Source organism: Brachionichthys hirsutus, chromosome 22 (assembly GCF_040956055.1).
Source record: "Brachionichthys hirsutus isolate HB-005 chromosome 22, CSIRO-AGI_Bhir_v1, whole genome shotgun sequence".
Lineage (NCBI taxonomy): Eukaryota > Metazoa > Chordata > Actinopteri > Lophiiformes > Brachionichthyidae > Brachionichthys > Brachionichthys hirsutus.
Window position 1 is genome coordinate 6,196,910 of NC_090918.1, and position 23,072 is coordinate 6,219,981.

Consider the following 23,072-nt stretch of genomic DNA (forward strand, 5'->3'; position numbering starts at 1 on the left):
TTTGCAGGGAAATCCTTTTTGCGTCTCATTTTGCAGATCCCTCTGTCGCTCCCTTCTTCCCTGCATGCCTTCTTTCACCTCTTCCTCTTCCTCCTCCTCCTCACATTGTTTCTGTTAGCGTAACACTGAGTTCTTGTTCCTTGACTCTGAAACCACAGCAGTTCCAAACCAGCAAACACTTATGAGACTAGAGTTGTGGCTTAAACAATGGTTTCCGTTTGCCCCAGGACAGAATAACCCCCCCCCCCCCCCGACACACACACACACACACACACACAGACAACCTATCATTAATATTTTTGTTATCTTGCTAATTTTCCAGTCTCTTTCCTCTCCATCAACATGACAATCACAATTAGAGCGTGACATGCCAGGGTCGCGACCTGCACCCCTCCCGGTGCCCCTTGAACCTTGACACCCTTCAGGGTGTGTTTTCACTTCGACTGTAACCAGACCGAGTGGGAAGAAAAGTAAAAGCGATAAAGGTTTACGCTGATACTACCTTTACTTCAAAGATTCATTTCCCTGCGTGCAGCTTATCTACACGTTGAAACTTCCATCGAGAGGAAGACGAGGAAGACGAGCGCGCCTCGGCGCCTCTTTGGCGAAGCGACATTTATAGAGCCCAGAATTTCCATGTCAATACAGACATTACGCCTCAGATTGATCCAATGAGCACACATTAACTTCCGCTGCGGATATGTGTATTTATAATAAAATTTTATTGTCTTTTTTTTTTTCCACGCCTCGACTGTCAGGCACCGAATACAATTAACATTTCAGACAATGATGTTAAAGCTGCATTAAATATTAACATATAATCCATCTGTCCCCTCGTTCTGATAAAACCGGTACTGCAGCTTTAATATTAACATCTAGCATTTTACAGTGTACTTCATGAGTATTTTTAAACAGAACTGCACAAAAAAACAAAAACCACCGCCTCAAGTCGCTGCAAACACGACTCGCTGACACGGCAGGCGCCGCGCGCAAAGAACGACAGGAGCAGCAGCCACAGGAAGCAAAAGGAACATTCTGGCAGTGAAGCCAACAGGAGAGCAGGATTAAGTAGGGCGGTGGCAGATGAGCAGGGACGAGGTTCAGGTGTGCCTCGTAGAGATCTGCCCGTTCAGTTGCCGCAGCGCCTGCAGGAATAATTACACTTAGGCGAGTGAAGAGCGAAACACGAAAGAACACACACCAGAAACAATAATGAAAGAGAACCCGGACAGAACGGGAGGGTCCGGAGGTAAAAGCCTCTCATGGAGAGTTTTACGATGGTGACGCCATCGTGCCGCGTGGTTTAATCACCTCTCCAACGGCGGGTCTGGATCTCATTATGTCTGCTAACGGCCAGCTCTCCTCTGCGGCGCTCTCCCTCCTGCTGCTTCGTCCTCACTTGGCATCTTTTGCACAGCAAATGCTCGTCTTCAAAAGTATTCCGCTCCGACATCCGAACCTACAGGTTTCTGTCGCTGCATGTGGTCCGTGAGTCACAATGGGGCGCCTGCATCATTAATCAGTGCGGCCATGTTTGCTCATCACGCTTGTATTTTTGTTTATGCACATCTGGCGCAGGGAAAAGCGTTGCATATCGGAAGCTTTACATTTTACAGTTCGCTGGAATTCAACCAAAGTGTTAACGCAGAGAGTCTGCAGCAGACTGCGAGAGCAAAATGTGGACGATGCTCAACCGCTAAAGTGAAGACAAACCGAAGACATAGAGAGGACAAAGAGAGGATGTGGTTCCAACGAGCTGGTTTTACTCAAGTCATGATGCACGAGTCGGATTTTGCAACACGGGCAGGGGCTTTAGTCTGCACGGACCCCCCCCCCGTTGCGGCAACGCGAGTTAGCACGTGCTAGCCTTGTCTGTTGTTCATTTGACAATATTTTAATTTTTCATGGATTTCAAGTTAAACTCTTGGCCCAATCACAAACACAATCAATGTTTCTCCCCTGGAGGTGCCGTAAAGTTGACAACCGTCCGATAGATGACTGTGAAAGTAAACACGCAAGGTAATCACGGTCCTCAAACTTTATGGATCTCCTGACTTTTTATTTAACATGACTCAGCAGGTCAAAGTTTCCTTCTTCCCAGTGAATAAGCCTTCATGTCCTCCAGACTGATGACTGACGAATGGCTTCCCCTTCAGTGCGAACACGAGGTTAACACTCGTGGTTTTGGATGGAAGTTCTCATCAACTACTGAATGGATTGCAATAAAATGTACTGCAGGCATTCTTGCTCCCCCACTTTTGGTGATTCCTGAACTTTACATGCGAGGTCATCATCATCATCATCATCAAGATGTTTTTTCTTTATTTTATCCAACACTTTAACGGCTAAACCACTGGGGTTAGCTTTAGCTTTGATCCAAGTCCCATTTAAAATGGCAAAAAAGCTGACAGGCTAAACTAAGACGGTGTCCAAGGTGAATAATCTAATTACTCCTAGTTCGACATATTTCTATGGTGACTTTAGCGTTTAGCTCAGAACAGACTCATAGAACATTTAGCTTTTTTAATGGCAGTTTCTTATTAATAAAGTTTCCGTCAGAGGCCTGTATGTAAAGTCAGAAACTTAGCATGTATTTTGTACGTGCCACGCCCTCTGGGTTAACCTCACCTGTGTTCCCAGAGCCGTGCCTGCAATCAGCTGAGCAGCTTCACCTGTGCCACCGTGCACACCTGCTGCTCATCTCGTCATCAGCCGCCTCACTGTTTACACAATGTGTTTGTTGGATTTACACATAAAAAACAAAACAGCACACGCACAGAGACTTAAGACAGCAACAACCAATGCAAATAAAATATTCTATATATTTATATACCAATCTGACACCCCTATGTTCAGACACTTCGGCCGGTTACCGTGCGACAATATCAATTTGCGTTCTCTGCAAATAGGGTCTTAATTTTATTGACACATTTCCATGGCAACAACAACTTGCTGGACTAGAGCGTCTCTTGGATATGACTCATTCTGCCTTTAGTCATTTTCTTAACATGAATTTGGCATTTTTGCATCCTCCCATTATCGACACTGAAGGCAGTAAGTCGTAAACTTCCCCGTGACGCTAACCAGATGCGCTCTCTCTCTCTCTCTCTGCTTTTCTTCTAATGAAACCATATCTTGCAGCTTCGCGTCATCATGTGGGACCTTCCCTCATTTGTCAGGTTGCATGATTAAAAACAAAACCTGATTATAATAACATTCATCAAGAACATTGTTTCAGTAGCGCAACCCGCTAGGAGCGCACGGGGCTGCGGCCGACAGTCAGTTTGATGACCACAGAAATGATTTCACACCACTCTGTTTCTCATCACGTCCTCTCAGCTGGCAGGATTCTCGTCAAGCAAACGGTAAAATTGCACAATTGCATAACTCTTCCACAGATTAACGCGCAGGTTAATGAACTAGGAGCCCCTAGTGGGACCCCCCCTCCCTTTGCCTCATTACCTGCAGAGCTTTAGGGCGATACGGATGTGGTCTCCTTAACCAGGATTTTAAATCCTTACCCCCTCCCAAAACGTGTGCATGCAAGTTGCGTGAGCCTAGGAACACGCACAAACGCACTCTTAGTCCAAGATGCTCTACTGGGCCTTTGCACGGCAAATTCTGACATCAGACTTACATGTGGAGAAAGAAAAACCAGAGATTAGGAGTAGACGTGCCGCCCGATCCCGACCTATTTAGAAAGTTCTTATTGCGAGTCGTCTCACACACGGACACACATCATATTGTGTTATTATTCAACTTCGCCCGCGTGTTTATACGTGTGAGTGGGCTTTCGGCCATTAGCCGCGGTACCTTAGCGATACGGCGTGGTCATGCCGGGGTCAGCCAGCGCTGCGTGGGCAGCGGCGGCAGGGATATAACTCACATGCCCCACATGCAGCCCGAGAGGCCGGACTTACAATGGGAATCGGGACGTCGCACGGCGTTCCCTGTGCGGGAGGAAAGACGCATGAAGGAGGAGAGCAGGGGGCGGGAGAAAGGAGAGGCAGAGACGGATGTGAAAAATGGCTCGGTGAAATGAGGAGTGCAGCGTGGGAAACAAAAGAGGGGGAGACGCAGATATGATTGGTGCGTAGCCTCCGTTCTGTTCGCAGCTCGTATCTAGATCGTTGCTGCATTCCAGACTGTCTCCATTATCTACCTAGGCGAGGCAAGAGGAGTCAAACGAAATATCCCGCGCATTGAAGACCTGATTCGTGTCAGGAGAAGCTGGGAGGAAGGGGAGATGATGGACTAATGGACTGGAACGGGCCAGAGGTCCGCAGGTAGGTTTGATAGCATCTCTCTGGCAGGCGTTTTCCTCGCCACAATAGATAGTTCATCGGTCAGGCGACTAAAACGTGCCTGAGGAGATGCCCTTTCTCTAAATCTTCCAACTTTGCTCTGTGCAAACTGTCCAGAACACTAAACCGGAGAAGCTCCAGCTGCCTCCAGAAGTTCATCTTATTCTCCTCCTTGTTGGCTAAAACGTCACGCATTGGTCAGCAGGAAGTGACTTTCGGATGGCGTCGCTTGCAGTGTGAACTTGGAGAGCATCTTTTTCAGCACGCCATGCTAAACCGACTTTTAGGACATTTAAGGCCTAAAGAAAAGTAGGAAATAGCCCCCCCCCCCCCCCCCCCCCCCCGGACCACATGCTGGTTCTCGGAGTATGTGTGGAAAGGCTTATTTCATATCCCTCTGTTATTTCTTCCTTTCTTCTGCCAGCAAAGATAAACTTCATCCCAGCCCGGAATTAGCAAGAAGCAGGAATAACTGGGAGACGGTGTGGGCGAGAAAGAGGACATAATAAAACGATGACGTTGGACATATAAGAAGCAAGATAGTGAACCTTTTATTGCTTTGATTTATGAGATGGTGTTCTGTCCGAAGGGAGGATGTGGTTTTTAATAAGACGGGCCGGTAAAAGTCAGCTGGATACCTGAGAGCGATTTAAATCAATAAAGATGTTTGTTGCAGACCATTTGCCTCTGTTAGGTTCGATGAACGTTGTAAATCTGATTGCTGAAGAGTAGTTATATTATCTCTGTCTGTAAGTTGCCTAGCAACAGCTTCACCAATAGTAAATAAATAAAAACAGCGTTATGCTCATTTGTCCTTTCAAGCACAGTTTTTGTTTTAGTGGCGCTGAAGCCCATAATTGTTTCAAGATGCTCTTGCACTTTCTGGCCATCTTGAGAGGCCTAATAACGAATATCCCTGCGAGCTGTAAGGAGCACAGAGGGATGTCGGGAATGAGAGAGCAGGACTTCTAGTTGAATGCGAGCTAATCAAGTGCTACGGAAGGGAGCGATTGGTAATGCTAGCTCCCCCCCCCCACCGCGCCGTCTCTCTCTCCCGACTGCGTGATTGTCTGGTATGTCAGGAATGTCACACATCACACACGGAGGCAGCAGCCGTCGCCGCGACCACACACTTGAGCTTGAGGTCAGGTGACAAATGGAGGCGCAGGGATGGCCCGCTCGCGCTTCCTCTCGCGCGCGACTCTCAAATGTCTGCTTTGGGAAAATGGATGCCAGCATAAAAATAAAGCCATCACCACCAGTCATCGAAACCAAAAAGGACGGCCAACCGAGCGCTCCTGCAGACGCTTCAGTTGATGCGTAGCTCACTCTCGGTGCGCTTGTTTGGCTCGCTGTTACACCCAGGCCCGGGGTCAAAGGTCAGCTTGCAGAGAGAGCTCATATGATCACGAAGAAATGTTTCCGAGCAGGACTCAGCGTTATATATCGATATAAATGCGGTTAATATCCTCGTGAAGGCCTTTTATCCACGAACGTGTTGGAGTTCAGGCGCCGACGCTCCACACGTCCTCACCAGGTGAAAGAGGCGAGATTGTTTCCTGATTTATTGCCAGGAATGTTTTAATATCGTAAAACTAAGATAGTAAAACAATTCTCGTTTATCATAAAACCATAAATAACATTGATGATATTATCAGTCGTCTATTAAAACGTCCGTCCTGCTGATGCCGAAGTTAATGCGGCCGCCACTGGAATAACATCAGCGTTTCGCTGTGGATTTATGACAGCGGGAAGAAACGTTCCTGGGCCGTCTCACAGCAGATCCGGCGTGCCGACACGAATATATACTCGCTTTTTTCTTTTTTGTTTTAGTCAGGAGACGGGCGACCACAGCGTGTGTGTGTGTGTGTGTGTGTGTCTTCTCTTCAGAAACAGGAAGAGATGACGGCCAAGGACAGGCCTCCTTTTCTTTTTCTTTTTTTTTTAAACATGGCCTCCTCCATCTTCCCCTGAACGTGTCTCCGGCCCTTGCATCTCTTTCACACACTACTCGGAGGTGAACACAAATATCCTCGTTCTGCCAAATGCTCTCCATCCACTTTAGGAATCCATCATTCCAAAACGGCGAGAACTGAGATATTCAATCACGGGATTTGGGACTTTTTTTTTTTTTTAAAGAAACTCCATCCTTCATGAGGGGAGGTCAAAAGTTTAAGAGTGAATGCCTAAAACACAATGAAAGAAAAGGACATTCCAACATTTCATTTTGTGCTGTCAGATATCCAAAAAAATATTATTATTATTTTCTCTAAGCAGAATTACAGACAAAATATATATATACATATATTCCTCGCCACTAAAAATGCAGATTTCTTCCAAAACAAACATTTTCCATATTTAGGATTTTAAATCTGGATAATTGAGTCGGTACTTTTCAAGCAGCTAAACTTCCTAGCTAGCGAGGCTAAACCTTATTTCCAAGACATAATAATAGTTCCAGATAGCCAAGTCACCCGGACACGGACTCCTTCGGCCTTCTGCTTTTGGTTTTCCCCTCACTGGAAGGGATTATTGCATCAAGCTGCTGCACAGCGTCCATCTCTGTTCTGCTTCCATCTGCTTCCCCATGAGGTCATGTTGGAGAATGCATTGTGTCACTCCCTCTGACACGATGATCTTAATCACATCCTGCAGGACGGGAGGCCAAATCTCGTCGTTTAGGATTGGAGAGCATTTTGAAAACCCTTTTTAATGCTTGCGTAATCTCAGATTTTCAGCGTAGAAAACAATTCATATTTACTGTTAAATATATATATATATAAAAGTTGTGCCAAGTTACAAATGTGTGCAGAATATCTCCAGCCACAGCGTATTGACAATACCACATCTGCACGTCATTTTTTTTTTTTTATTCCACTGCTCATGTGGATCTTTGTGATTCTGCACATAGCTAAACGCAGCCTCAAGTTCTCCCAAAACAGACCCCCCCCCCCCCACCACCACCACCACCATCACAGCGTCATTCCCCCTTGCGGCCCGTCCGCCCCAATACTTCAGAAATTGCAGCCATATGTCTGAAAGGACCCGAGGTTCAAAAAAGTGCACCTTCAGAAACGCCATTATTTACAATTGACTTTACACTGCAAGTGTGCGAGGAGACGGAGTGATCGTCCAGGAGGTGACGGGTGGAGGGAGAGATACGGACAAGGTTAAGAGGGGTGATCTCTCAATGTATTTGTATGCATTCCCCCCCCCCCCCCCTCCCTTCCTCCCAGGGAAGATTGATTGGCTTCCAAGGATAATCTGTCCCAGATACTTAAAAGCATCCCCTCCTCCTTTTCTCCTCTACATCTCCCCTTTCTCACCCTTGCTCTCCCAGTTGCCGTAACCTCACCGTCCTCCTCCCACCTCCCTTGTAATTTTTTTTTTTTTACTTTTTCCGGACACTCACCTGCAGACGTAGAACAGGAAGTGCTCCGGATTTGCGGTTTCACCTAAATCTCTGGGGCGAAGCAGAGACGGCTCGCATGTCTAAAGGAAATGCATCACACTCACTGTCTTTTCTTAAGGCGTCTCTGAATCCTGTTCTGTCTCCGGAGAAAGATTTCAGTCTTTCCATGCCTTTAATATCTCTTGATTTTCTTCTGTCTATGCCCGACAGGAACCGGCGTCTCCAGAATTTATGCGACAGGCTGCGGAACAAACCCCTCCATCTGGCTTTGAGATAGAAAATGAATAAAACATCTGACAGACAGGAGGGCACCTTTACCCCTTTGTTTGTTTTTGGCCTTTTCACCATCCTGCCACCGCCTGAGGCTCTACTTTTTTTTTACTCCGTCAACCTCCGTCGGGGAAAAAAAATGGATCTTGCGATCATTTTCATGGTAACAGACAAAACCACAAGGGTCATTCTCATGATTGCACCCAATTAAAGGTAGAGCATCATCATCGTGTGCAGGTTTCTGGGAACCGTGACCAATACGCTGAATTCTGGGCCAACTCATCCAGCAGATGCTGACATTTTTCTCCGGGTAAGTGAAATCTCTTACCACCCAGAGGGACTGGGAGACATGTCAGACGCTTTACTGGATTTCACAAGGGTTCATCCCCTGGGGACCACGCTGCCATTCTTGGAGCCTCGCTCTTCTTCTCCTGAGCCTGTTCACGGTAATCAAATATACGCTGATGACTTCCTCCTCTAAGAGGACTGTGCCTCGTCGTTTTAGGTATTTTATTTAGTCCCAGCTGAACTTTTGGGCCCACATATTTTTTTTCTTTATCCTGCGAAAAACAATGGAAAGGGTTAAACCGGGGTCAGAGAACTACATTAGGCTCGTCGGTATGTGTGATTTAAAGCGTTGGATGCATGCAGGAGGTTAGAAAGCGTGTTTGAAGACATATAAAGTTTCACTTTGCTCCTCTTTTCTTCTTCATTCATCGTGAAATTCGGCTTGTGTGCAGGATGAGACACATGGAATGCATCTGTTGCTGACTATGCTACCCCCCGCCAAAAAAAAAAAAGGGGGGGGGGGGGGACACAAATGGAAATAAGTGAGAACTGCTCATACAAAATGATTCAACCTGAAACATGAAAACACACTGAGGTTACTTCAGTTGAGAAAGTCCCCTGAGTTTTTAATGGGATGATGATGATGAACTGCTTGACGAAGTTTTCCATGCTTTAATGCATGCGTGTTTCTTCGAGGACAATAACATGGAATTAAAAGAAAAACTGATGGACGTTTCCCTCTTATTTTTCCAGCGTCTCCAGCTAATCCTGTGAGACGCAAAAGGATTTTTAAAAGTGTATAGGTGTCAGATGGAGGATATCTGATGTTGGCACAAACCTGCGTTTTGTCTAAAGGAGACAGGCGCGGAGGCTTCGAGGCGAGGGTCAGATCACCAGATAAAGGTTTGTTTTGGCCTGCACTCGGAATACACTGCAAAATGTTCTCCTTTCAGATTAAAAGCTGAGAAGGAGTAGGTGGAGACCAAAAACAAAGCTACAAGAAGCAACAAGAAGCACGATTCACCCGTGTGAATGCAAGTGAATGCTGATGTTTCCACGTGTCTGTTTAGGAGGCTAATAGCTCATTTGTGCTAATGCTCCGGTTCTGTTACAACTAACACAGCGACGGTTTGTAGGTTGCGATAGTTTACCTATCAGCAAAAACGATGCATTTTGGTACATCGAGAATTTCCTCGTTGTGCTAATACACATTTGTTATTCCGTGCTTTAATTGTAACTGCACTGCCCCCAACTGGTGCCCGGTGGTATTGCTTCATTTCTTCATTCACGTCCGTATCTTTAAGCCAGGCTGGATCCTATAAAAGCAACGTCATGCTAAAAACATCTCCGAATAGATGTTTTTTTTGGAAGGGGGGGCAATAGAAAACAGATGCACATCAATAAGCTATTGCCCCTTCCTTATCCGCTAACACATGACAGTGAATTACTCAATAACATCCTTTGGTGTCAGGGCTGCTATCTGGATCCAGTTCTTATTGGCTGGCTGCACCTTTCACATGGCTGGGAAGAGGGTGGAAATGGCAAAAGAAGAAAAGAGGCATTAAAGCGCTATCACATGCTAATTTAGACGCATTTCACTAAATCCTGTCGTGCAGAGTTTATTCTGGGACATTGCTCCGGGTCTTTAAAGGAGACCTAATCCAGGCTGAAGGTGATGGCCTGTGACGCTAATAACCAGCCACCCAGGGACAAGGGTCGCCACTTTAAAGGAACGTCCTCAGTATCTGAAGCTGATACGTTTGCTATGTTAGAACATTTAATGTGTTTTACAGGGTTTGAAACCTCCATTCTCCTCATTTGAGAAATGAAAATCATCTCAACAGTATCGCTAACCTACAGTCTCCCCGCTCCGTTACACCGCTCCTAATAAAAACAAGGTGTTTGTCTTCCTGGGTCCGTTCTATTGTTACGAGTAGATCTGTTCTTCATCAGCTCTGCGCTCTGATGGATGTTTCTACGGTGCTTTCCACGATGAAACTATGCTCAATGGTAATACATGCCCCGAAACAAATAAACATCACAAACACTCGTAGATGTGGCGTCGTAAACCGGCGATGTTGAAACGGATTGAGGAAGATGCTTGTGGGAAATGGATTGCTTCCAGATTTGCTCTCTTTTCTCTCCCTCAAAGATTCGCTCTCGGGGGGGGGGGGGGCATTAGAGTGTTGCCCCGAAAGGCATGCGTGAAGCCGTTGTTTCCGACTGTAAAACGGCCGTTGTCTATGCGTTCGCATGACGGCACCGAACTTCGACTCGGGTTGCTCGCCCTCTGTCGACCTGCTGGAATCAGATTCCTGCCGCAAGGGCTTGCAAAAGCACAGGGAGAGGTCAGAGCAGAGGTCATCGCCGTCGCATTGACATCACAGGCACGTCGCAAAACTCAAGGAATGCACAGCGGTGTAAATGAGACATGCTTCCATCGCAGAAACTCCGTCGTCCGGGTTAAAAGTCAAGGACTGTTCACACCCTCTGAGTGTCGAACTCGCTCAGCACAAGTTTAGATTTGTTTGCCCCAGACTTTATGCTAAGCTAAGCTAACCAAACTTTTATTCCTTATGTCTTATTTTTTTAAATCCTGTCATCCCCATTTTATTCTTTTCACTCCTTCGTCTTGGAACCTTTTGGCCTTTTTTCTCTCGGGTATCTGATCATCTCGATCCACTCAACAGCACTGAGATTGTCTCCGTTCTTATCTCAGAGTACATGCAGGCATGTGCTCTTGAATTTCTCGTGTGTTTTACGTGTTGTGTGCGTTTGTGCGTCCACCAGGACATCTGGATGCGGATCGTCTGCGTTAGTGCATCTCTATCTATGTGGGCCGGCGCTAGCAGAGGCGGCGTTTTGATCCCAGCAAGGTAAAAGCAAGGATTTGTCTTTTTTTTTTATGTGTTCCAGAGTGATGCAGGTTCCCGACTTGAAAGTGGAGGAAGGTCTTGTTTTAGCAAGCCAGAACTAAAGATGCGGCAGATGTGGGAGCTCGGACTATCAATTTAAATTCTTGAGAAAGGGGTAACAGCTGCTCAGGTGCGGCAACCTGCCTATTCCGCTCCCATGGAAACACCCGAATGAACTCGGCCGGGATAATTGAAATCAAAGACTGAAGCGAGGCCAACGTATGCGAAGGCGGGTTTGGCAGGTTCTAATGGCCAGACGCTCTCTTAAGGCGCATCGGTAGGTGTTTACTTTAATTCAGGGATTTCCTCTAGTCCAGATTAGCAGGTCACAGCGTGATAAATGTTTCCACTATGTAAGTGTTGCATGATTTTGTATTATGTCTGTCGCTGTTAGAGACTGGCACCCATATCCTGTGTGATGACGTTTTTGTTTCTTTTATTTCCCTTTACGTTTCAGTCCTTTCACATGAGAAGCATGTTGGCAAATCACAGAGGAGAAAATGAATCCAAAACTCAGTGTATTTCTTTGGCTTGGCTTTTGTCCATTTGAACTAGGAAGTCGGAATTTCTGAATTCCCACTTGAAGAGTGCAACAAAATCACCCGTTGAGTCGGATTACGGCAATGAAAAGTGGGAAAGCACCTCGGCAACCTCGTCCTTAAGATCAAGAATGGCTCACCAGCGCATCGGCAGGAAGTGGACGCCGTTGAATAGCCTCTTGCCTTGCTTCCAAAATTAGAAATAAACCCAAATTTGACTCCGCCCCCAAAAGGGAAAACGACAGCGGCGTAACTGTTAGCGATCCACGTTTTAGCATTTGTGATGCTCAACAGGACTTCTCTATCCACCTTTCCCCCCCTGATCCTTCCACGCCCGCGAGGCTGACGGTGCCGCTAATCCCAAATTGAGCTTTTCACACGAGCGCTGAATTAAAGAGCCGTGCTGTGTAATTCCTGGCGAGTGCGGTATTTGCTTTTGCTACCCCTTATCAGCCACATCGTTTAGATCATGTTTCTTTAACCATCAAGTCCAAATATTCCCAAGTAGGGTTATTTCCCCTCCTCTACTCTGTCTTTTGTCCCAGTGTAGCTACAGGAAAGGACCCAGATGTGACAGGAGCGAGGAAACCTGGAATTATACGGCGTGTTCACCAGCAGATGTTCGGGTGCTAGGATCTGCTTTGAATGTTTCTCAAACGTTGGGTATTCCCACATAAGAATGCTTCCGTGATCTGCTCCGACAGAGTATGTGTTTCACAGGGAAATAATTCCAGAGACGTGGGAGGCCACCGTTTATCCCACATCTTGATAAACGGTGTGGCCTTGACAACAAGACCGAGTGGCGGTGTTGACCTGATAGCGATGCACAAATGCCAGGTTATTAACAGTCAGTCAGATTTTACGACAACATTCCAGCTCTAATAATCCAGCTACACACTCCGTATCGGATGAGATTGTTTCCAAAACAGTAATCTCCATTTTTAGCCGCCAGAATGATTTTCTTGGCGCCCGAGTTAATCGTTACTTCATCAAGCGGGTGCAGCATATTAACAAATCATTTAGTCACCACTCTCCAGGCACCCTTATCTCCTCCCTGCTTCCGATTCTGTCTCTGGATCTTCGTGATCCCACATCTTAAAGATCCCGGAGTGACTATTCAGCCTTTTTTGCAGTGGCTCATCCACACAATGAGTCATTCTCTGATTTTGTTATTTATACTTTACAAGTAGTTTGAGACTCATTTTCTAAGGCCTGCTATTAAAAAAAAAAAGAAAATCCCCTGCTGGTAAAGTGAGAAATGACTGAACACGCTTTGACGTCCACGGATTTAACTCGATCCAAGTCGCCGTTGACTTCCAGCGAGGCCTCGTTCGACACGTCCACGTCGCGGGCGAATCCACTCGAGATAAAACGTCTGAAACGTTCTGACGTCTATCTGAATGAAGATGGGGCTTTGTGTTTCCCCCAAAGAACCATGTCGGCAAATCAATTGGAGGGCATGGCGCCCCATTGAGTCTGTGTTATTTGCTTGAATCATATAGCGAGGAGCTGATGAGGCATTTCAGCATCAGAGGGAGAATGACTGATGCATCATTCATCTGCAGAGCGGCTCCGTTTTGTCGTTTCGTGCATCTGCAGAAAGCGATATTTGTGATTGTCGCTGTGTGGCCTGAACTCTTTCATCGCCATCCCGACCGTCGTTCCACCCGCCGCGCTCGCTCGTCTTGACTTTGCACAAAACGCCACCATTTCATTCGTGATGGACGATTCTCCATTTCCTCTGTAAACTTCTATTTGAAAGAACCACGTGCACAGATGCATGTCAGGTTTTCTCCAGATGCCCCCAGACAATGGCTCCATTCTTGGTAACCCCCCCCCCCATCCTATATTAAATTAGACATTGAATTGTTGTCTACACCGTGATTTGTGTTCTTAGTTCCCAGCCCCTTTGTTTCTGATCTTTTCCCACTCTGTCTCGGCCCTGTTCCGGCAGCTAGTGCCATTTGGGTTTGCAGGCGGAGTGGAGTGATGCTTATCATGTGGAGACAGCCTGTAGAGAAAAGCACGGCCGTTTGAAGAGACTCTTTGGAGCATCTCGTTAAAAGACACATTTAGTCACATCGGATTCATAAATCTGGGCAGGAATGCAGTCGTTTTTGCTAAATCTGTATTCAAAATTGTTACGTTTTTGTAGCCATGCAACTGATTATAAATAAACTAATGTGGGAAAACAGGGCTCTTTCCCATTACAAATGATCCAATAGTCCAAGCATGGCTGGATTTGCGATACTGCGTAGATAAATTGACCTTTCGAGATATCAGCAGGTCATATGTAAACCATATCTGCCATCCCGTTGTAAAACAAGACGGCGGGCGAAGACTGAGAAAGCAAAACAAGGATGAGGGGGGGGGGGGGGGGGCAGGGATATTTAAGAGCATCAGGAAATAACTCTGGTCCCTTGGAGCTCCTCAATAACCTCGACCAGGACAGGAAGCCGCTCCATCAATCAGCACGAGGACAGCTCCCTCGCTCGCCTCCTCGGGCACCGGACCCGTGAAGAAGTGCTGGAGCAGCTGGTCTAGTCCAAGAACACACACTTACATATTTTTGCAAAAGCACACACACACACACACACATACACACACACAGTCGGGATGTAGTCAACAGGGTAATTACAGGCCTGCAGTCGGAGCCCGAGACACTGATTGATGTAAAAGAGAAAGGTTGATGGAAATGAAAGGATGCAGGACGCTAGATTTCAGCACGGACCTCTGAAGGCCTGCGTGTTTGTGTGTGTAAGCGTATTTATTACAGAATAGCTCAGCTTTACGATGCACGCCTGATTCGTTCTTTAATCACCGTTCGCCCGACTTGACGTTAAAAAGTGGAAAGGGGATACAGCTCGCGTGTCCCTGGACGAATTTACTGGAAAGCAAAGATGCTATCATCTAGAAGTTTGGAATATTTAGAGGGTTAGGGTCAACTGAAAGATGCAAATGGGCATGATTAGAGGCGTGTTTGCCCAGGGGCAGTGCAAACCGAGACGAAGGAACAAAAGTCGAAAAAACAACTTTGACTTGAACAAAACATTTTGACTTTTCCCATGAATAGAAGGAGACCAGAGGAAAAATGAGACTGGCGGAAAATGAAAGAAGTAGAGATCAGTGTGAGATGCTGTACAAACACACGCACACACACACACACCAATACGAGCTAGCTAACAGCAAACATCTGCTTGGGACACACACTGCACAAATGCTGCAGCAAATGGCATGCAACCGAAATTCGCTTTGCATTCTTGTGCTGATTCTTACCATTCTGGGCCGTCTGGATCCTCCTTGTCACCGCAAGGCTACCTGGCAACCGGGCCAAACTCCAGGAAGTGAGCGCTGCCGGCCCGGCCAACGAGTAATTGTTGCTCGTAAAATCCACGACTCTGTTTTAAATAATCGCACAAACAGGAATGTAAAATAAGCTCACATTAAATTTCAGGGACGCTGATAGGGGCATTGTTTTAAACTTAAGTCAGAGTCAGGCTGGCTGCTTCCCATTTGCAATCTTTAAATTGAGGTAAGCTAATTGCTTCCTGGCTGCTAAATGCTAAGCTATCCTTTCGGTCTTAAACGGTGCCTGCACTTCATTAAGCGTATGGAACTTAAGGTTTTCCCATCACGGCTTCCCTTCTTGTGAAATTCATTTTTAAAAAAACGAATGAAATTCTATTTTCTGGGAAAAATTAGAAGGCAGTGAGACAGTGTTACGGTTCATTTCTCTCTCTGGCTCCGTCGCTCCCTCTCAACCGGTGGAGAGGGACCATTAACGATAATGAGCTTGATTCCTTCACCTTCCTGTACTTCCAAGCCGGCGGATTCTTCCACGCTGGCACAGTGCGCTCTCTGTATGCCGAGTTTAACGGGTCTTTTTTTTTCTTTTTGTCCTTTAACTTTTTTTTTTACAGTATGAGGAAAACGTCCCCGGTTGGAAAAGTAACCCATTAACGGCTCGGTGGAGGCAGTTTGTCGGGAATCTGCGGGAGTGGTGTCGAGCCTGAGTGGGTTAAAAAAAAGTCTGATTCTTCTTTGGATCACAAACTGGGCAGGAAATTACATTTTACCGGTGTCTAGTTCACAATCACACGGTTGGACGCGCTCGCACCGGGCGGCTTTCAACTGCGAATCCTGTTTCTGAATATCGCTTTTGACACCACGTCAGGCTTTTGGCTGACTTCTTGTCCGATGGATCCAACTGCTCTACATGTGCTGGATCCAATGACGCTGCCAGACCTCCGCGGCACAATGCTGACCAGCAATCGATCCATTTCGATGTGTGTGGTTTTTCTTTCTTTCCACTTGTCGATAGGGCTGCTTTTATTGGGTCAGTGCATTTTCCACATGCAGGCGTCCGATCGGCCTGCGGGCCGCAGAAAGGTCCGGTGGGAGTGCCGCTGAACGGCACTGCCCCTGGATGAAAACGTCATAGGTCAACTTCTGCTCATAGCTTCTTGTTTCCGCTACAATTTCCTTTAAAAGCAGTGCAGATAAATAAAATAGAAAAAAATCTTTTTACTGTTCCTTCCGAGGCTTTTTGTAACGACTCTTTTTATGTCTCTGAAGGACATCTGTTAGATAAATCGCTTACAAAGCAGACAATTACTGAGAAAACACTGCAAAATACAAAAGACTACATTAAGGATATTTGCATTAATGTGGCGCCAAAGATTCACCAGTTCTCACCATTCTTTGATTTTGTCTTTATTTTATTTTCCCCCATCGTTTCCATCCTCCCTCCTGTCTCTCTCTTCTTCTATCACCAAAGACCATTAAAAGCTAAATCTGGCTAGAGGCGAAGAGTCTCATAAGCCCCGCCCCTTTCCACCTCCACACAATTCCCTCGTGATTCGATGCTAATAAGTTATTTCCCTGTGCCTTGGAGTCCTGGGCCAGCTTTCAATCCAGCCGTCACCACCTACGCCTCGTTTTTCTCAACCTACAGAGAAGTCCGGATTGAGCCGGACCACACCGCCCTCAAATTCTCTCCGGGGTCCCCCTCTCTCGATGCTGTTGGGGATGAGAAGAAACTCGCTCTGAAGTCGAATTTCTGCTTCTGCATCTGGGTTGTAATTCCACCCTAGCACCACCAGGAAAATAAACCCCTCCGTGGAGGCTAGACACTGGTTGTGGTGGTGGTGGCGGCGGCGGCTGATGAATCTGCATAAATTAATTTACGTACAAAAATAGATTTAAAATACGGATACAGATTAAACCACAATACCCCCCCTCATTGATAATAGGTGATATTTTAGCAGCCAAGTAGCAGCTAGCTATCCTTTGTGTGGCCTTATATGGCAACCACATTTAAAGCCCCTCAAATCTGACATTTTTCTTACCCATCCAATATCCGTGACTGAATAAACCACCCTTCAAGTTAAAAGATTACAGATGTTAAAACATGCTAATTGCCATCACCAGATCTGTGGGTGTAGTTTGATCAACACTAACAAGCTGTCAAAACAAACAACTCGTCAATGCAGCTATTCATAGAGCGTAGAAATATGTGTCACCATCGTTTTCCCAACCCAGCCCTGGCCACATCAAGCCAACGAGGAAAAAGGAAAAACACAATCGGCCTCCAGAAATCTCTCAACTGCAAGAACCCAAACTTCTATCCTTGGCAGAAAACGGTTTTCATGAAAGGCACCATTTCTCCCAGTGAGACGATGATGGAGAAAATATGTTTTCAGGGGCCTTTAAAGTGCTGAAAACCAAAAGGCACTCGTCCAGGGAAAGTCATACCTCTCCGCACTCCATTGCACGTCTTTTACGAGCCTTGAGTGCTCTTCTTCCTCAATCGAGGAAGAACTATTTCACTTTGCATCCCTGTTAAATCTCTTCCTGAACCACCGAGTCCCTGAACCCCGGCTGAAAGTCTTCATCCACGCTGTTAAAACCGGGCCAACATTTATCTGCGGCTCGGCCGGAGCTGGATTTCATCCGAACATCCGATTCTGTCTGCCAGCTGAACAAAGATCCGGTCCGGTTCAACACTGTAAAAAACAAGTTTTTATTGCACTCATGTAGTTAATTATAGAGTTGTTGTTCTTTTTCAATCATTTCATGGTCGAATAATGTTTAAATTAAAGCTTTGGAATGACACAAAAATATCCCAGTGGCGTAAAACTTTATGCAAAAATAAATTTTTAAAGTTCTTAAGAGACTTTAATTGTTTGAACCACAAAAGCACAGCTCTAGCAGGTGATTCTGCAGATCATTTCACGTCTAAAGCAATAAACATATGGAGGAGGTTGCAAGTCATCCATCACAAGGATTCAGCGTGTAACTCTAATTTCTTGTATGTCATTAAAAAAAAAAAAAAAAAAAACAAGTCCTGAAGCAGTGAAGAAACCAATTACTGTTAATGTGTCTCTCTGACTGACAGCTTTGCAGGCAGGCAGACGCTTCATCAAACGATGCGGAGGATCCGTGACAGACTGCGAGTCGGAGCGCACATCCGACCCGCACGTCCGCTGCTGACGGTACCGGCTATTAAAAGCAGCCCAGAGGCTTATTTATGGAGGGAGGCTTTTATACGATGCTGTCTTGAAACATTCTCGTCAAATTAGACACAGCCGGCTGATTTTTTTATTTTTATTTGAACATCAGCAGCTTAATTACGCCTCATTGTGTTTAATATTGGTTCTGAAATGCATCGCATCATATCAGTGGACCATATTAACTTGGATTTAGTCCCAGATTAGGATAAGGGACTAAATAGAATTGCAACATAGCTGAAGGTCATTAAATCGAAATTAAATCTTTTAAAATGAGTTGCAGCTGTTTTATAGGCTGTGTGATTATTGTTGTGTTCTGTCGCCATCTGTTGGTCGTCAGCGGTCAGTGCAACAGAAATCATTAATCGGTTTAAAATGTGAATAACCAACTAGATGTAAGATAAAAGCTTATTTGACTAAAGAGAGAAAAAGAAGCCGATTCCAGCTAGAGGTTAAATATTCACGTTTTTAGAGCAGAACACTGTTGGAGTTTCTCATTTTTATTCATGGCACAAAACACGAATACTGTTCACATGGTTTTTACGAGTAGATTTGTTCTAAGTTGCTTCTTATGTTTTTGCTACATTCTAACATTTACTAGTTACAAACAAACAAACAAATAAAAAAAACTACCGTGAATGATGAGCTTCAAAAAAAAGCTTTTTCTCCTCCACATAAAAATGGAAAAGTATTTCGAAATACGACAGGAATAGAGTCCTCCGACCACTAGGGGTCGCACTTCATGATCTCTCTGAGGCAGATGGTGGCATAGCATGAGGAGTCCAAGTCAAAGTTTAGGATGAGCGCGAGTGAGTCCTGCGTTCCTTCCTCCGTCTGGCCATTCAGCGGTTTGTCACTCCTGCTGCCGCCTCCCGTCACCTCCCCTCTTCCGTCGCCTGCTTCCTGCAACCGGTAGCGGAGGTTGCACGGACAGGCCAGCAGGGGGCGGTAGCAGCCGGGAAGATTCAGCTTCAGGCTGCTGACCCTGAAGCGACACTTGTCCAGTCCGTCTCTGGCAAGTCTCTCCTGGTACCAAGCCCCCACGCAGTTTTCTGGATACTTCACCGTGTTTCCGGGCATCGGTAGCAGCACCTCAACAAGGAAAAGAAAAAAAGCCTCGCGGTGAGGAAAGGAGAAACGGCAGCATTTAAAGTTGAGGCATCAGCCTGAAGCAAGGCATACTTGTCCCAGTGTGTAAGCTTCCCGTTGCTCCTCTTCCTCCGTCACCACATGGATCTGGAAGACCGAAGGAGAAAAGCTTTACATCTCCGATGTTCAAACAGCATCTAGTTTATAAGCTCCCTCTGGGAACCAGAGTAAGAACAGAATGAAATGCTTCCCTTACCTGAGGCGAACCGGCTTCTCCCGCGTCCTCGACTTTGTTCTGACCTTCCTGCCTCCACACCAGGTCTCCTCGTCTGGCTTTGTGGCCCAAAGTCGTCAACCTGTGAGCTGCTGCGTCGTTCCACACTCTGACCAACGCACAGCAAAGCACTGTGAACTACGGTACTTATGTCTAAATATATATACGTATATATATATGGTTATATCCTAGCAGCTGACCTGCTACAGTAGGCGTGTGGGTAGAAGACCCTCATGCTGTGGGGAAGGCTCAGCCACGCTTGGGCGCAGCCATCCGGGCCCGTCCCGTAGCGGTTCAGCGCCCGGAGCATCAGCCGCTCCCTGGCCTTCGACAGCGGCATCAGCGCCAAAGACTCCTTCGCGTTGTCTGACGCAAAGGAGGAGAGAAGAGGAGCGATGAAGAGGCAATGTGCGAAAAAAGGATTCGCCAAACTTCACCTTCGCTCTCACCTGTTTGGAGGAAGTGTCTCTTGGCGTGGCTGGGAGGCTCCTCCCCTTCCTCCGGGGTGAAGAACAGGCGCACGGCGCCCACCTGGCCGACACAAATGACGCAACGGATTCAGCCTTTGTGCAGCGTGACGCTGGAGACGCCGCCTGGTTAACCGTCCGAGACGCTCACCGTGTCCTCCTTGAGCAGGGCCAGTCCTACGTGGTCGGACTGGACGCTCTGGCCGCCCCCGAACCGCTGGGGTCCGTAGTAGTTGACGAAACCTCTGGCCTGAGAAAGACCCGAAGAAGAGCCGTGAGTGGGCGTAACTTCAACTCGTCGCCATAGAAACACAATAACGAGCACCAGAAACTACCTCCACGTTCTCCACGGCTTCCTTCACCAGCTCTGCCAGGCGAGCGCGTGCGTTTGCGCCAGAGAGGCGCCCGCCGTCGCCGCCGCCACCGCCGCCGTGCCGCCTCAGGTCCCGGACCACGACGTCGAAGTGGTTCCCCCGCAGTCGGCCGAGCCGGAGGGGCTCGCCGACGGAGCGGATCTGAGACAGGTGCATCCCTCGCTTGGTGAACTCGGACACCTTCTCTTCCAGCCTGGTGGAAAAAAGAAACAACAGAAGAAGAAAGAAAGAAAGAAAGAAAGAAGTCAGCCGAGAGCTGGGGGGGAGGGAGGGGGGCAAACCAAATCCGTAACAGACACACGGAAGCTACCGTTGGGCCGCGACCTTCTTCACCACCATGGACTGGTAGGTGACGGCTCGCTTGTCCTTGGTCCCGGCGTAGGTGAAGTCCGACGGCAGGATCCCGAGGGCCGCCGCCATGTAGCTGACGGCCTCCAGCGTCTCCAGGTTCTCCTTACGCAGCGTGAAACCTGAAAGACGAGGCGGCCGCCGCGGCTCTAGATCAGAGAACCTGGGCTCCGGTTTCGATCGAGACGCCCCTTACCGGTGTACACCTCCTCCTCCTTGCGCTCCTCCCCGCTCCTCTTCTTCGGCCTCCCTTGCTCCCTCAGCCGGACCGTGATGGCCGTGGCCCCCTGGTCGCTGAAGCTCTTGGTCTCCACCAGCTTGCCGAACCGCCGGCTCAGGAAGTGGTGGACCGCCGTCCGGTGCTCCTTGTCGCCGTCGGGCCCGAACGCGTAGGACGAGCCGCGCACTTTGGCGTCTATGAACCTGAAGAAGTCCTCCGCTTCGTCCTCCGTCACCAGCTGGGACAGCTCCCGGTAGTCCGGGTCCTCCCGCACCCTGATCTCGGGCTGGATGGTGATGGTCATGAGGAAGGGGAAGCGGTGCCGGACCACCCGGTGGACGTTGGCCCGGTGGTGTTTGTCCGGGAAGCTTCCCAGCGAGAGCTCCTGCTTGGCCGTCTTGTCGTCCTTGAGGGTCAGCACGAACTGCTCGAGCTCCTCGCTCACCGATTGGCCCAGAATGACGCTCAGGTCGAAGCTGGGCGGGGTCGCGTCCACCGGGGAGGAGCCGTCGCTGTCGTGCGGGGAGAGCCGGCTCTCCTTAAACTGTGCGCCGCTTTGGCTGTTGCCGTCGGAGGACGCGCGGGGCGGCGGCGTCTGATTGGCTGCGGCCGCGGTGACGCGCTGCCCGCCGACGTCTATCTCGGTCACCACGAAGTCTCTGATGAAGTTTTTGATGCTTCCGCGGAAACCTTCGTGGTTCGATATGAAGCACGCAGGGACGTTCACAGCGGCATCACCGTCCTGCTTCATGGTCACTTCATCCGGACGCTTCGCTGGTATCAAAAAAAAAAAAAAACGACAGAAACACAACAATAAAGACATTTTATAAGCCTTTAAGAGCGATTTGTGGCGGCGTAGACGGATGACAGGTGCGTTACGGCTTCTCTGTCGCGCTACATACAAAACAACGCGCGTTTAAAATCGGCATTGTTCATATATATCTTACCTTTACGCTGCCGTTTTGTCCAAATAGTTAAAACTCTTCTTTCTCTTTAAATGAAATTAAGATTTCACCATAAACGACTCGTAAAGACGTGGCCGTCGCCTCGCGCTCGTTTACGCTGCGAACGCGGCGCGCGGACGACATGTAAACACAACAACGCTGAAACGAGACCGTCCACTTCCGCATCACGTGACCTCCATGTGATTCTCTTAAAGGGACCAATCAGATGTCGTCGCAGGCGAAGAGAGACACGCCTACTAGTACTACCCTTTGAAGCAAAGCCAGTTTTTGAGTTTAATTGAGAAAATACACGATTTGTCAGCAGTTTTCAATCAGAATTTTATTTTAACCGATTACTACACGCTATTATTTAATTTTTTATAATTGTTTTATTAATTTTTCAATCATTAACCACCTCTTGGTGGGATTTGAAGAAGGCGGCTGCAACATTTAAGCCAATGAGTCCTTCTTTGCACAAGGAATGTGCTCAGATTCCTGAACAAAGCTGACACAAGTTGCCGTCTGGATAGGGAGTGACTCTTTCTGCGAGTCATAGCAGCAAAAGATACGCCAGAGGTGCTTAAAACACAACTGTGCATCGTTGCTTTCGTACAATTGTTTCAACCGCGACAGTCACGGTCGCCACCCTGCGTGGGTGGCGTTCTGGCAGCGGGATGTAACACTGGCCATTTTGTTTTTAACTTTCCCCCCCTCCAGTTAAATACCCGTGCTTTGTGCGGAGACGCTCACAATGAAGCATTGTTTTGGCTTCACGGGATTCGTGCTTTGAGCAATTCCCAGAAATTATTCCGCTGTCCGCTGCCGAGCCAAGCAGCAACGGCTCGACTAAACTGCAGAAGCAGTAAAGAGTCATTGTTACGTTTCTACGAATCACAGGTAACGGACGAGGAATCCCACAATCACCCACTTATTCCACCGAAAAGGTAGACAAACTTAAAAAAAAAAGTTGTCCCCAAACAAACAAGACAAGACAGACACTCAAACACAGAGGAACCAACTGAAGGTGTTGCCTCTCTGGTTGCCACGTCCCGAACAAGGGGAAGGATCCTCCTTTTATAGAGGAGCCCGGCTAACGAGCCCAGGTGGGTGAAAATTAAG

The 23,072-nt window shown here is 47.4% G+C and overlaps 1 protein-coding gene across 1 annotated transcript; it reads right to left on the minus strand.

Moving 5' to 3' along the window:
- Positions 1-18,728: 18,728 nt before the first annotated feature.
- Positions 18,729-22,024, minus strand: pus7l (pseudouridine synthase 7 like). Its single transcript, XM_068755329.1, has 10 exons — positions 21,957-22,024; positions 20,986-21,783; positions 20,752-20,911; positions 20,403-20,634; positions 20,219-20,317; positions 20,050-20,131; positions 19,801-19,966; positions 19,583-19,709; positions 19,420-19,473; positions 18,729-19,329 (listed from the first exon to the last, which is right to left on the minus strand). The coding sequence occupies exons 2-10, from the start codon at positions 21,758-21,760 to the stop codon at positions 18,964-18,966; spliced, it is 2,061 nt and encodes a 686-aa protein (XP_068611430.1). The 5' UTR covers positions 21,761-21,783; positions 21,957-22,024; the 3' UTR covers positions 18,729-18,963.
- Between the last annotated feature and the right edge of the window lie 1,048 nt (positions 22,025-23,072).